This window comes from Miscanthus floridulus, chromosome 6 (assembly GCF_019320115.1).
Source record: "Miscanthus floridulus cultivar M001 chromosome 6, ASM1932011v1, whole genome shotgun sequence".
Classification (NCBI taxonomy): Eukaryota; Viridiplantae; Streptophyta; class Magnoliopsida; order Poales; family Poaceae; genus Miscanthus; species Miscanthus floridulus.
Window position 1 is genome coordinate 89,326,951 of NC_089585.1, and position 12,899 is coordinate 89,339,849.

The 12,899-nt window shown below is 49.3% G+C and overlaps 1 protein-coding gene across 1 annotated transcript; it reads right to left on the bottom strand.

Moving 5' to 3' along the window:
• Positions 1-8,792: 8,792 nt before the first annotated feature.
• On the bottom strand, positions 8,793-12,133 carry LOC136458580 (proline-rich receptor-like protein kinase PERK13). Its single transcript, XM_066458526.1, has 8 exons — positions 10,966-12,133; positions 10,460-10,864; positions 10,265-10,351; positions 10,083-10,153; positions 9,928-10,004; positions 9,697-9,844; positions 9,425-9,586; positions 8,793-9,319 (listed from the first exon to the last, which is right to left on the bottom strand). Exons 1-8 carry the CDS (start codon positions 11,882-11,884, stop codon positions 9,098-9,100), a joined length of 2,091 nt encoding a protein of 696 aa, XP_066314623.1. The 5' UTR covers positions 11,885-12,133; the 3' UTR covers positions 8,793-9,097.
• Between the last annotated feature and the right edge of the window lie 766 nt (positions 12,134-12,899).

Below are 12,899 nucleotides of genomic sequence, written 5' to 3' on the forward strand. Positions count from 1 at the left end.
GAAACTCCTTATGCGAGAAACCTTTGTTAATCCACCTCCTGTTTTGACTTCATATGATGAGGTGCACCATTTAGAGGAAGAGTCTGTTGTTATTCCTCTTGCTATGACTAACCTTCTGTAGGATAATGTATATAAGCGAGAGGATGACATGGAAGAAAATGAGGAGCTCACAACCTCATATGCAAATTCAGAACCATCACTTCACAATGCACCTATTACTCCTGCTGAGAACACAGGTAATGCCCATGGTGCTACACTCACGGAAGGTGAAAATTGTCTTAATGTACTAAATTTTTCCACAAACCATGCTATCATAGAGCAATTGTTAGTGGAACCCACTCTTGATTTATCTTTGTCCCATGATAATTTGCTTGATGTTCCTTGTGATAAAGATGAATTAGTTGATGATGCTTCAGTTTTCCATGTTTTGGAACCAATTACTTATGTTGAACATAAATGTTTGCTTCCCATTGCTACCGAAAAAAAGAAAAGAAATTGTTGTCTTCTCTAAATACTTTGGAGTATATTGAGTTTGAGACACTATGTGCTCTGAGTAGTTTGGAGGAGAAATTTAATTGTGCAGGATTGCCATGGTTATCTAGATGTACATGTCACTTTATTAGCAAATATAATTGTAAAGGAGAGTATATGGTGCATCGTGTCTATATTTGTTCAACTCTGAAATCTCCTTTCATTGTGCAAAAATATGATCAACTAGAGGGCACCAATAGCGATAATGTTGTCATGTCGAAATCCCCAAGTTTTGTAATGAAGCAACAGGTTAAATTTCAAGAAGGGGAGCAATGTTGGCTACTACCGACAACTTGTCCATCAGCTAAACTCAAACCGAGGACGGTTTGTTGTCAAGAAGGGGAGGATGATGAGGACATGGCACCTTCGGATACGAACAATGATTATAAGGTGCACTCATTTCTACATTTGCATAGTGGCTTTGGTTATAATTCACTTGGTTCCACATGTATATGTCACTATTTGATTGTAGGTTCAAATGTGTTTCATAATGGAAGTTCATCAAAGTTGAACTTTCGGTTCGTCGGCAGCCCGACAGTGCCTCATTGGGAAGGCCATAACTCATCCATCCGGAGTGCGATCGAGGTCAATGAGCACTTGATGAAAAGCTTGTTTGATAAGCTTTCAAATAGATCTGGTTCCATCTCAATATCATATCGGCAAGGCCTCCAAATCACCAATATATTCTGTCGCTATTTCTGGCGGGAGCTACACTATCGTCATGGGCTTGTTAGACATCCTTGGGACCCAGACCCAAGTTGGAGCATGCCCCAAGAAGATGGAGAACACCTAAGAGATGGCCTTGGACGTCCTCCTCCTTGGTCACCACCTTAGGAGGCCAGCAAGGACGTCCAAGCCAAGCCAGAGGCCCAGTCCAATCCGAGTTCGAGTCTGCCTCGGTAGTCAGGACTAGTCTGCAATAAAATGGACGCCCAGGACGCATCCGGACTCTGTTTTCGATGATCCATATATGGATGGAAAGCTAATTTGATAATGAAGCCAATCCAAGTGGTTTCACATCAAAAGCTATTCGAAATCAATGGAAATCGTCGAAACAAATCAGCATCCAGAATCTGCCAGGGTGCTGCGACATTGTCTTTTGGTCTGTTGGACCATGTATCGAGTTTGGGCCCATTAGGGGCACGTCCAGGGGTCTTGCACAACCCTAGAGTCTTCATAAATAGCCACCGCCCCTCCATTAGGGTTTGGGTTTTGCTTATATTATTCTGTTAAGAACAGTTTCGCCGTTCCTCGGTTTGTGAGACCCCAACTTTATGAGATTAATCATTCATCAGCAAATCGGTTGCTTTCTTCCTTGTTCTTGCTTGTGTTCTTCGTTGCGCAGGTAGGGATTAGCCTTCTTGGTGAGGTCAACCTGGTCCATGACTTGGTTGATAACTAGAGGAGCTGTGGTGCTAAGATTGCAGGATTCGATCTTTCGATCTGAAGCCGGATCGGTATGTCATTCTCCGCCACAACGATAGTTACCATCACCTGACGGAAGATCAGGATCCCTGTCTCCATTATGTTCGAAAGAGATACGGTTGGAGGTATGCAGATCTTTGCATATCTATTACCGTATCTATTTTGGATTGTCCATGCTTTTTGGACAGCCCGCGGATGCGTAGATGGGTTAGTTCCCATGTTCAGCTCTGGTCCGAGACAGAGTTTCGGCATCACCTCCCTGTTGTTCTCTGGATACACACTCTTCTTTGGCAGGACGTGTATCTGGAGAACAGCGGGGAGGTGCTGCCGAAATTCTATCTCGGATAGGAGTAGAGCATGGAAACTAACCTCATCTACACAACTACGGGTGGGATTAGGACCTATCCTCACCTATTAGACAGTAGGAACACCATGTAAATGCAATTGATGGTTATATTACTCGCTAATACATATGTTAGAGGATGGATGACCGTCAGTGGATGTACACGGGCTGGAGAAGTCAGAGTGATTACACCACAGAATGGATGAACAAGACCGATGCTTTCTTGAACAATGCATTTGGCAATGCTGCTAAAGGACATTGCCTAGTTTTGTGTCCCTGCAGCAAATGTGGAAACAGGAGAAGGGTAAACAAGGTGGAAATGGATAAACATCTTGTGAAGAATGGATTTACGCCGGACTACACCCGGTGGGTCCACCATGGTGAAGCCCATCGTATGAGAGAGGAGGTGGTGAGACCACGGGTGGAGGCTTTTGATGCTGATGCCGGGGTAGCAGACATGTTAGATGACTTTCACCAAGGATAGTTCGATGAGGGACGTGAGAAGGAGGAGATAGAGGTAGCCGCATAGGCGTTCTACGATATGATGGACTCGACACAGAAACCCCTTCACGATCGGTCAACGGTGTCTCAACTGGATGCCATTGGACGCTTAATGGGGTTGAAGTCCAAGTTAAACTTGAGTCGACCTGGCTTCGATAAGATGTTGGCCGTGATTGGCACCCTGCTTTCGAAGGGCCACATTCTACCAAAGAGCATGTACGAGTCATAGAAACTCCTTCGAGCACTTAAGATGCCGTATGAGCAGATACATGCTTGTCCGAAAGGGTGCGTCCTATTTAGGAAAGAACACAAGCATGCAAAGTTTTGTCCAAAGCGTAAATCCTCCAGGTACCTGGAGGTAGACTCTGATGATGGCCAGAAGAGGCAACTTACAATCCTCATGAAAATCCTATGATACCTTCCATTTCTACCAAGGATCCAACGGCTATACATGACCGAGGAATCCGCGAAACAGATGACATGGCACAAAAATGGCAAACGGTACAATCCTAACAAGATGGTACATCCATCCGATGGTGAAGCTTGGATCCGCTTTAATGACAAACATCGTGACAAAGCAGATGAGGCTCGTAATGTACGTGTCGCATTGGCAACAGATGGGTTCAATCCTTATGGAATGATGGCTGCCCCATACACATGTTGGCCCGTCTTTGTTATCCCCCTTAATCTCCCCCTCGGTGTCTCCTTTCAACGACATAATGTATTCTTGTCGTTGATAATTCGTAGACACCTAGGGAGTAATATGGGTGTGTTCATAGAGCCCGTGTTTGATGAATTGGTCCGTGCTTGGGACGAAGGGGTATGGACATACGATCGAGCTACAAAGACAACCTTCAAAATGCACGTTTGGTACCACTATTCCCTACATGACTTCCTAGCGCATGGGATATTCTGCGCCTGGTGTGTTCATGGGAAGTTCCCATGCCCAATATGCAAGGAAGGTGTGAGGTTTATTTGGTTGCAGAAGGGTGGTAAGTATTCGTCGTTCGACAGACATCGTCAATTCCTACCTCTTGACCATCCATTCAGACAAGACATCAAGAACTTTACGAAAGGTGTCAAAGTGACAAACCCTGCACCGCAGATGATGAATGGTGCCAAGGTTCATGCTCAGATAGGTGCTCTCGTGCCTAATGAAGAAGGTGGTTTTGTGGGATATGGTGAGCAGCATATGTGGACTCATATCTCGGGCATGACGAGGCTCTCCTATTTCGATGACCTTCTTCTACCACATAACATTGATGTAATGCACACTGAAAAGAATGTCGCCGAGGCACTTTGGGCAACACTCATGGACACTGAAAAGTCTAAGGACAACCCAAAGGCTAGAGTAGACCTGGCAACGTTGTGCGATAGACTAAATCAAGAGATGCAACCTCCTAGTCATGGCAAGACCTGGAGAAGGCCTAAGGCCGATTTTGTCTTGAAAAAGGACCAAAGGAGGGAAGTACTTGAATGGATCAAGAAGCTAATGTTCCCTGATGGGTATGCAGCGAATCTAAAGAGGGGAGTTAACTTAGGCACTCTGCGAGTCAACGGGATGAAGAGTCATGACTACCACATATGGATTGAGCGGCTTCTTCCAGCGATGGTTCGAGGCTATGTCTCGGAGCATGTCTGGCAAGTGCTGACAGAGTTGAGCTACTTATTCCGCTAGCTTTGTGCCAAGGAGCTCTCTCAGACCGTCATTGATGACATGGAAAAAGCGACACCCGTGTTGCTCTGTAAGTTGGAGAAGATCTTTCCATCCGCCTGCTTCTTGTCGATGCAGCATTTGATTGTGCACCTCCCGTATGAGGCACGAATGGGGGGGCCCATGCAGAACCGTTGGTGCTATCCAATCGAGAGATGTCTGAAGACTCTTCGCAAAAAATGTAGAAATAAAGCCAGAATTGAGGCTTCCATTGCAGAGGCATACATTCTAGAGGAGGTGTCGAACTTCACAGAGAAATACTACACTGAGAAACTTCCTAACGTTCATAATCCACCCCCTCGTTACAATGTTGGCGAAAATGAATCGAACCTCAGCCTTTTCCAAGGGCAACTCGGAAGCGCAAGTGCATCGACCACTAAGTAATTGAAAAATGAAGAGTGGCGCAGTATCATGCTATATGTGTTGACCAACCTTGTCGAGGTGCAACCGTTCATTCGGTAAGTTCTGAACGAACTTGTTTCATTTCGCCGTATGTCCTTGTTTCGTCGTCCAACCCCCTTGTTTCTCGTTGGTACAGGGAATTTCTTCATCAATCCTGGCATGGATCAAGGCAACCTATCCCGCAAGAAAATGATACCCTTCTTTCACGGGGTGCGGGACCAGGGAGCCCTGATTTCATTTGTTGGTTCAAACAGAAAGCCCAAACTGATGTGCCTATAAGTGATGAGTTGAGACAGGTTACAAACGGCTATGCCGTTAGGGTCAAGTCATTTACCAGTTATGACGTGAATGAATATCGTTTTCACACAGCAAGCTACGAGCAGAGTCGGCCCAATCGACAAACCACAAACAGCGGAGTTGTTACGCCCGACACTGATGGACTCGACTATTATGGAAGAATTGAAGAAATCTACGAACTATCATTTTATGGTTCCAAACCTCTTATTCCTGTCATATTCAAATGCACGAAATTCACATGTAGAGATGTTCTGGTTTATAAGCATCATACGTGACAACGTGCACGAAATCTTCTAAAATTTTTATCATAGCCTCCACATATGATATCACGACATCTCAACAAGTTTCATGATTTTCGGACTTCGTTTGCTTTTTATAGAATTTAAAAATAGTTCACACGCAATTTCGCGGACATGTTTCGTGAACAAGATGTCCGAAATTTCGGGTCCGTTCCTAGATACGGCCTCTCACAACACTCACTAACATGACTATCAATTTTTGAATCATTAAACTCCATTATTCGTACCACGTGCAGTTCAAATTTCTAATTTCTGGAAAAAATTCAAGTAAACGAAATAAAGTAACTAAATATATCAAAAAGCCACAAAAAATCCCCAAATTATAACTAGGAGTTCCTAGTGCTTTAAAAGGGCTGCACAAAAAAATTGGAGACCAAAAACAAAAAAACAAAAAAAAACTTTGCCGAGTGCCGGGGCATGGCACTCGGCAAAGGATGTCTTTGCCGAGTGCCAGCCATAACGCACTCGGCAAAGAGTGTTTTAATTTTTTTAAAAAATTTTCCACTTTGCCGAGTGCATCCACAGGAGCACTCGGCAAAGAAATAATAAAAAAAATTAAATCTTTACCGAGTGTCGTGCTAGGGGCACTCGGCAAAGTATTTTTTTTTTAAATATTTCTTTGCCGAGCGCCAGATCTGAGACGCTCGGCAAAGAATTTAAAAAAAATTTAAATCTTTGCCGAGTGCCGGATCTGGAGCACTCGGCAAAGAATTTTAAAAAAAATCAAATCTTTGCCGAGTGCCTAACAGCAGGCGCTCGGCAAAGAAGGCCGTAATCGAAGGCCGTTTCGCGGGCAGCCTACGCCGAGTGTAGAGATTTTGCCGAGATTCTGGCACTCGGCAGAGAAGTCCTTTGCCGAGTGCAATTCTTCGCCGAGTGCAGCACTCGGCAAAGAAGGTCTTTGTCGAGTGCCCGATTTTTAACACTCGGCAAAGAATTTTGCACTCGACAAAGTCTCTGTTTCCAGTAGTGGTAGGGCTACAACTTCAAGTAAATAGAGTCACAACTCACAAATAATGAACTAACGTTCCAAGCGATATTTGTCAACTTGAGTTTTCATACGTACGCTAGCCCTATGCCAAATGTTGTTGAATGAGCTGAGTAATGAGATCCTTTTGTTGGAGCCACTTGGACACATCAGCAACCGTGACTGCAGGTCGCTTCCAACCTGAAATAGTTGTAGCCATACAATGCCTCAAAAGGTGTGGTGTCCAATTTAGAATGGAAACTAGTATTACACCAATACTCAAGCAAGGATAACCGATGAGCATCAAATATAGGGATATATTAAATCTCCGGATTAGTGTCATGACTGTCCGATTAACCCCTGACTGATTCTCCTAATCAGTCAGGAGCTCAGCGGCTACACCCTTCATGTGCATTTGCGCGTATACTCCGATCCATTAGTGAATGTCTTGATAGGCCTCAAAAGGCCCACCACGGGACAAAGACCTTAGCGCTTGGGAATGAGCCATGACGTCAAGTCCTCGCTTGAGCGACCCTTGCATGGGGGCTCGGCCAGGCTAGAGTGGCTCCTGACCTTGGGAGGTGGTAGCCAACCCAGGGCCACAGTGTGCGCCTTGGCCTTGGCCAGGCTAGGCTTCCCATCTAGACCGACTGAGATTATACCTCTAGCATTTGTCATGCATCCAAAGCTTGACACGCGGGCAGAGTTGTAGGGCGCCAGGCTCTTCCTTGGTTCTGTTCTCTCGCTTCCACGAGGCCGTGTCGGCCACTTCTAGCACAGGGTCACGCCCGAGGTGTGATGCAATGAGATAAGGATCACCGTGCGCCCGTTGCCCGAACGAGCCTGGGCCCACATGGCAGCCTCACCCTGCATGTGACCTGGGCCCACATGGTAGCCTCACCCTGCATGCGGTCGGTTGTAACAAGCTTGGATATCAAGAGCCATCGGTCTTAGTATGCTGATAGATAGCACAACTAGAGATGAAAGCATGCACTATATATTGTCTTCATAGCTTTCCAAGCAAAAAGTTATTTCAGACCTCGATAAGTAACAGGAATACCTGAGTGACTCACCACTGGAGAAAGCGTGCAAAGCTAGAAGGATTTGCCGCTGAAAGAATATAGCACAATAGACCACTTTGAAATGTGAAAGGAGAAACTATTGTAGCATCAATCAACTTATCAATTATGTCATGAGCATGAGGATCCTGTAAATAGCCTTCTGCCACTCGATTAAGCCACTCAGGAGCACAAGTGGACATTGCATTACATTGAACATAAGAATGGGGTTACCTAGACAAGGCATTGGCCACACTATTATCCACACCATTCTTGTAAATGATTTTATACTGCAATCCTAGCAACAACTTGGTGAAAATAATTTGCTGCTAGTGTCCATTCTTAATTATATATATTTGAAGTCATGTTTTGTCAGTTGTTCTCCATAGTTCGTATTATCTTGAAGGCTCTAATTATCCCTGCATGCACAAATTCAACTCTATTTTTCCGAAAGATTGCACAAATTCAATTCTAGTTTGATGTGTTTTATGGCCACCGTTAATCATCATTTACAAAGGTTGTTGAACTGCTCGTTTCTGGAAATTGATCAACGATGACAGACATCTTAAGGTGCCATCCTCTAATAATCGATTCTGAAGCGGTCACTTTAGATTGCCCCATCTACATATGATTTTCAAATGCGGACATTTTCCTCGAGGCTGTCTAACCATTTAAAGTCTTGTTTGGATACCCATGTATCCACCTTAATCTATGTGTATTGGAGTGGTTGATATGGAGTTTAATTTAAATTCCACACTAAAATATTTCAACACATATGGATTGAGGTCAATACTTGTGCATCCAAACAAACTCTAAAGGCGGTCACTAGATGTATCCACCTCTGTTAATCGGAGAGGTTGTCTTGTAAATTTGTTTTTTTATATTAGTAGTGTCGTCCATCTAGTCTTTGGCCATTACGAATGTTAGTGCATGTTCCTGCCTAGACGGGTACTGATGTTTAGCATGAAAATAAGTCGAAGTTCGCTATAAAAAATGAGTCAAAGTTCACTGCTGGCCAGTCTGGTCTAAGCTAACGTCAAATCGGTTTGAGTGATCCTACAATTTTCAAATTACAACATTCGGTCTGCGTGAAAAGACCGGCCAGCGTTAACAGAGACAGCCATTATACGTACGTCCGGCCGGCTCCCACCTGAACACCTGATCGTGCATTTCACATGTCACCGCCTTCAGGTGCTGCTCATGTGCAGGCTAACAGCGCCCAACCAGACGGACGTGTTGTACCGTATGCCAAGCGGTTTTCTTTTCTTATAAGGGACAAGAATGCACGGCTGTACACACAAAGACACACAGCAGGGAATAGCAACGTACACAGACACCGTGCTAGCTAGCTCAACGAAGCTGCCGCCTGCATGCCTCAAGTCAGCATCTCCTCTGCGATCCTCCGCTACTACGTCCCCCGTGCAGCCGCCGTGGCGGCTGGCGTGCGCGGGCACGGTTTGGTCCTTGTGATTCGATCGAGCTGCTCCGATCCGACGTACACGCAGCACATCACGTGGTTCACGCACGCACGCATGTAGGTGTGGTGACGTGTCGTTTGAATTACTTGTGCCGCCTGGAGCTGGAACCGGCTTTGCTGCTGTGTTGGTCATCCTCGTCCAAGACGCCCAACTCGGCGGTGGAGAGGTCGTTGGCGAACGCCATTCGCCGGAACAGCTCGATGTCCGCCGAGTACCGGCCCGAGTCGTACGCCATGCTCTGCCCGAGCTTCACGCCGTTGGTCAGGTCCGACGAGCACTCGTCCACGTCCAGCGATCGCCACACCTTCCGACCGATAGAGGAGACAGCAGCGATCGAGAAGAGCTAGTTAGTTCCTTCCATCATCCTCGGTCTCTTGCATTGGCAGGTACGTGTTTTGCTCGTTATTACCTGCACCATCCTGGGTCTCTTGGCGGCGGAGTGGCGCACGCAGGCGGCGGCCGCCTCCACCATCCTCCGCATCTCGGTCTTGGAGAACCTGCACTCCAGCGCAGGGTCGGCGACCTCTCGGAAGTCGTCCGTCTCCAAGGCGTCCACGAGGAGAAGCCGAGCCTGCATGGGGGGATTCACGCAACGTACGTGATCAACAGTTAGCGATCGACCCTGTAGGCTGTTGTAGTTAGTAGCACGATGATACAAATTAAGGAGGATGATTCGCGTACCCATTCAACGAGGCTCTCTTCTCCCAGCGGTTGAGATGCGTCGACGGGCTTCCGCCCGGTGATGAGCTCCAGGAGCACCACCCCGAAGGAGAACACGTCGGATCTGTCGGTCAGCTTCCCGCTTTGTGCGTACTCGGGCGCCATGTACCTGTGGATCGAGCAATGTGACTGGTATCCCCTCCAAAATTTGCTGAATTTTGTCAGATAGGCTGTACTCTGAACGCTGCTTACCCGAACGTGCCCATCACGCGCGTCGAGATATGAGTCAGCGAGTCGTTTGTCAGTTTAGCAAGGCCGAAATCTGCAACCTGTTCCCCAGATTAATCGCCAGTAAGTACAGAATCAAGCGTTTGGGTGGTGCACTTTATTCTGTGCTGCAAATTGACCTTGGCCTCGAAGGCGTCGTCCAGGAGAATGTTTGCCGACTTGATGTCCCTGTGTATGATCCTAGGATGGCCTGCATGTACGTACAAGACCAGCTCTTAATTAGCCGGACTGACAAGCAAGCTAGCTACCCAGGACGGACTGGAGCATCGCACGATGAGCTTGTACGTCCGTCCTCACTTACAGTCTTCGTGGAGGTACGTCAACCCACGCGCCGCTCCGATCGCAATCTTCATCCGTTTCGACCAATCCATCACGGGTAGCCCTTTTCCTGCAGATCGATATACATGTATAATCCAACATTCACACATTCATGCATACGCATGTCCGCCAATGCAAGAGGAAGCTGACTACAATATGTGAATAATGTGCTGCTCACCGTGCAGGTGATGCTCGAGCGTGTTGTTGGCCACGAACTCGTAGACGAGGAGGCGGTGGTTCTCGGTGACGCAGTAGCCGACCAGCGTGACGAGGTGGCGGTGGTGGATGCGGCTGATGATGTCCACCTCCGCGCGGAACTCCTTCTCCCCCTGGCCGCTGCCCACCTTGAGCTGCTTCACCGCCACGCGCCGCCCGTCGCCCAACGCGCCCATGTACACCTTCCCGAACCCGCCCTCGCCGATCACGTTCCCCGCCGAGAACCCGCCGGTGATGCCCACCAGCTCGTCGTACGTGAAACACGACTTGCTCCCCGACAGGTTGTACGAGTTCGTCCCGCTCGGCGACGGCGCGGGGGGACCGCCGTTCGACGCCTGGTACACGTCCGGAGAGAGAGAAGCCACGGCTGCACGTACGTGACAGACAAAAGCGCAGTGTTACATACTGCATGGTGGCAGCAAGAGCAACATAAACAGGACGACGTTCCGAGGCGGGGCGGGCACTAACGTTCCGGCACGACGATGTTGTGCCTGCGCGACGGCGGAGGTTGCGCGTGCCGCTTCCTCTTCCCGCGGTTGCTGTTGACGCACACCATTATCAACAGCGAGACCAGCGCCAGGAGGAGCCCGGCAACGGAGATCCCGATAATGATCGCCTCGTTCTTCATGTTGCTGCTGCCCGAGCCGCCACCCGCGGGGGGACTCAGTGGCGGGGCGGTAGCGGCGGGGCCAGGCGGGCCCCTCCACCTGCCGCCTGCAGGTGGGCCAGAGGCACCCGGCATGATCACCGTCACCGCCATCGGAGGAGGCAGCATTTGCGTGGGCGAGGACGGTGTCCCCGGAGCCGGAGGTGGCTGCCGACCGGCGGTGGTGTCCGGGGGCGTCGATGGTGTCTCGCGCGGTGGCGGCTGTGATTTTGATCCGGAGCCTGACGTCGCATTTGGGGGAGGTGAGGCCGTCGCGGCGGGCTTCTCTGACGACGAGGGTGGCGGTGGCTTGGCCGATTCCGGTCCCGGAGGCGATTGCTGCGACGTCGACGATGGTGGCGTCGATGATGACGCGGGCGGCGGCGGCGAGGAACGCGGAGGTGGCGACGGGGGCGGCGTCGACGGGGAAGGAGGAGGAGGAGGGGACTTGCTTGCTGGCGGCGGCGAGGCCGGAGGAGGCGGGGACGCCGTCGGCGACTTCTCCGGCGGAGTCGCTGGTGCAGGAGGAGGCGGGGACTGCTTCGACGGCGGCGGCGGCGGCGAGTGCTGAGGCGGTGACGGTGTCGGCGGCGGAGGAGACGACGAGGAAGCCTTCGGCGGGGGTGGCGGGGGAGACGACGACGAAGCCTTCGGCGGGGGTGCCCGTGCCTTCGGCCCTGGCGGCCCTCCCGCAGGAGACGAGGCCCGATGCTCGGTTGACGCCATGAGGGCGCGCGGCATCACAGGGCCGCCGCGCGCTCGGCGGTGTCGTCGTCGTTCCGGGAGAGTGTCTAGGAGCCGCTGAGCCGGAATAATGGCATCTCAAGCGCGCACCGATCGGCAGGTGGGGAGAGCCGGAGGGGGCAGCGGCCGGGTTCCGCCTCTCACATAGGCATGGGGTAAACGTCCGTCTGTCCAGCACTCCGGCGGCAGGGCAGGCCCCGAGCTAGCAGGCAGCGTGGGTGGAGGCACGGAATGCGCCTCGCCTTGGCGACAAGACGACCGCGGCGTAATGTGCTCGTGGCCCTTTTCGGTTTTCCTCCGTAATTTTTCTTTTATTTTTCTCGCTGTTTTTCCTTGCCTTGCTTTTCTTGGATGGGTGGAGGGTGGTGGAACAGAGCAGCTGCGGGGAGCATCGAGAAATCTGGGCGGCCGCAGGAGGAAACCGGCGCCAACTTGAATGTGTTTGAGCTCCTGATGATGACGAAGCAGGGCCGTCCCAACAATTTCTAGGGCCCTTGGGCAAACAAGACAATGAAGTCCCGGCAATCTAATATTTTAATATCACGAGATTGAACTATATAGTACTACTGGTAATAAGAGTTAACTCGCAAAATATAGTTTGTTAAAAAACGACAATACATCAAAGAAGCTTAAAGAACGGTAAAATCCATGAAATGACTTAAAATTTAAAACAAATTATGGGCAGCCTGCTGCCTGTGGCATGTCCATAAGTTCCTTGATGAATTAAATAATTAAACTAATAGATCAACAATTCGCTGCACTATCGTTTGATGCCTGTATGTATTGGATTGCAAGGTAAAAAAGAAGCTGAAGTTTTCAGATCGAACAAACAATAAATACTGATGAACTGAAACCATAATCACTTACCGTAGAGTCGGGGACAGGGATGAAGGGACTGCAGCGCAGCTGGGTTAGTGGGCGCCTGCTGGGATCACGGGATTTCAGATTACGGAAATCGGGATTTCAGGATTTGGGAACGCCGGAACAGCCGCCGCGGCGTAACAGCACGCAT

Bases quoted from the DNA above. Each gene is read 5' to 3' on its own strand.
- LOC136458580 (XM_066458526.1), bottom strand. From the start codon at position 11,884: ATGCCGCGCGCCCTCATGGCGTCAACCGAGCATCGGGCCTCGTCTCCT. The intron at 10,865-10,965 runs GTTAGTGCCCGC...ACGTACGTGCAG, and splicing joins CAACATCGTCGTGCCGGAAC to CCGTGGCTTCTCTCTCTCCG. The intron at 10,005-10,082 runs GTCAATTTGCAG...TCTGGGGAACAG, and splicing joins ACGACGCCTTCGAGGCCAAG to GTTGCAGATTTCGGCCTTGC.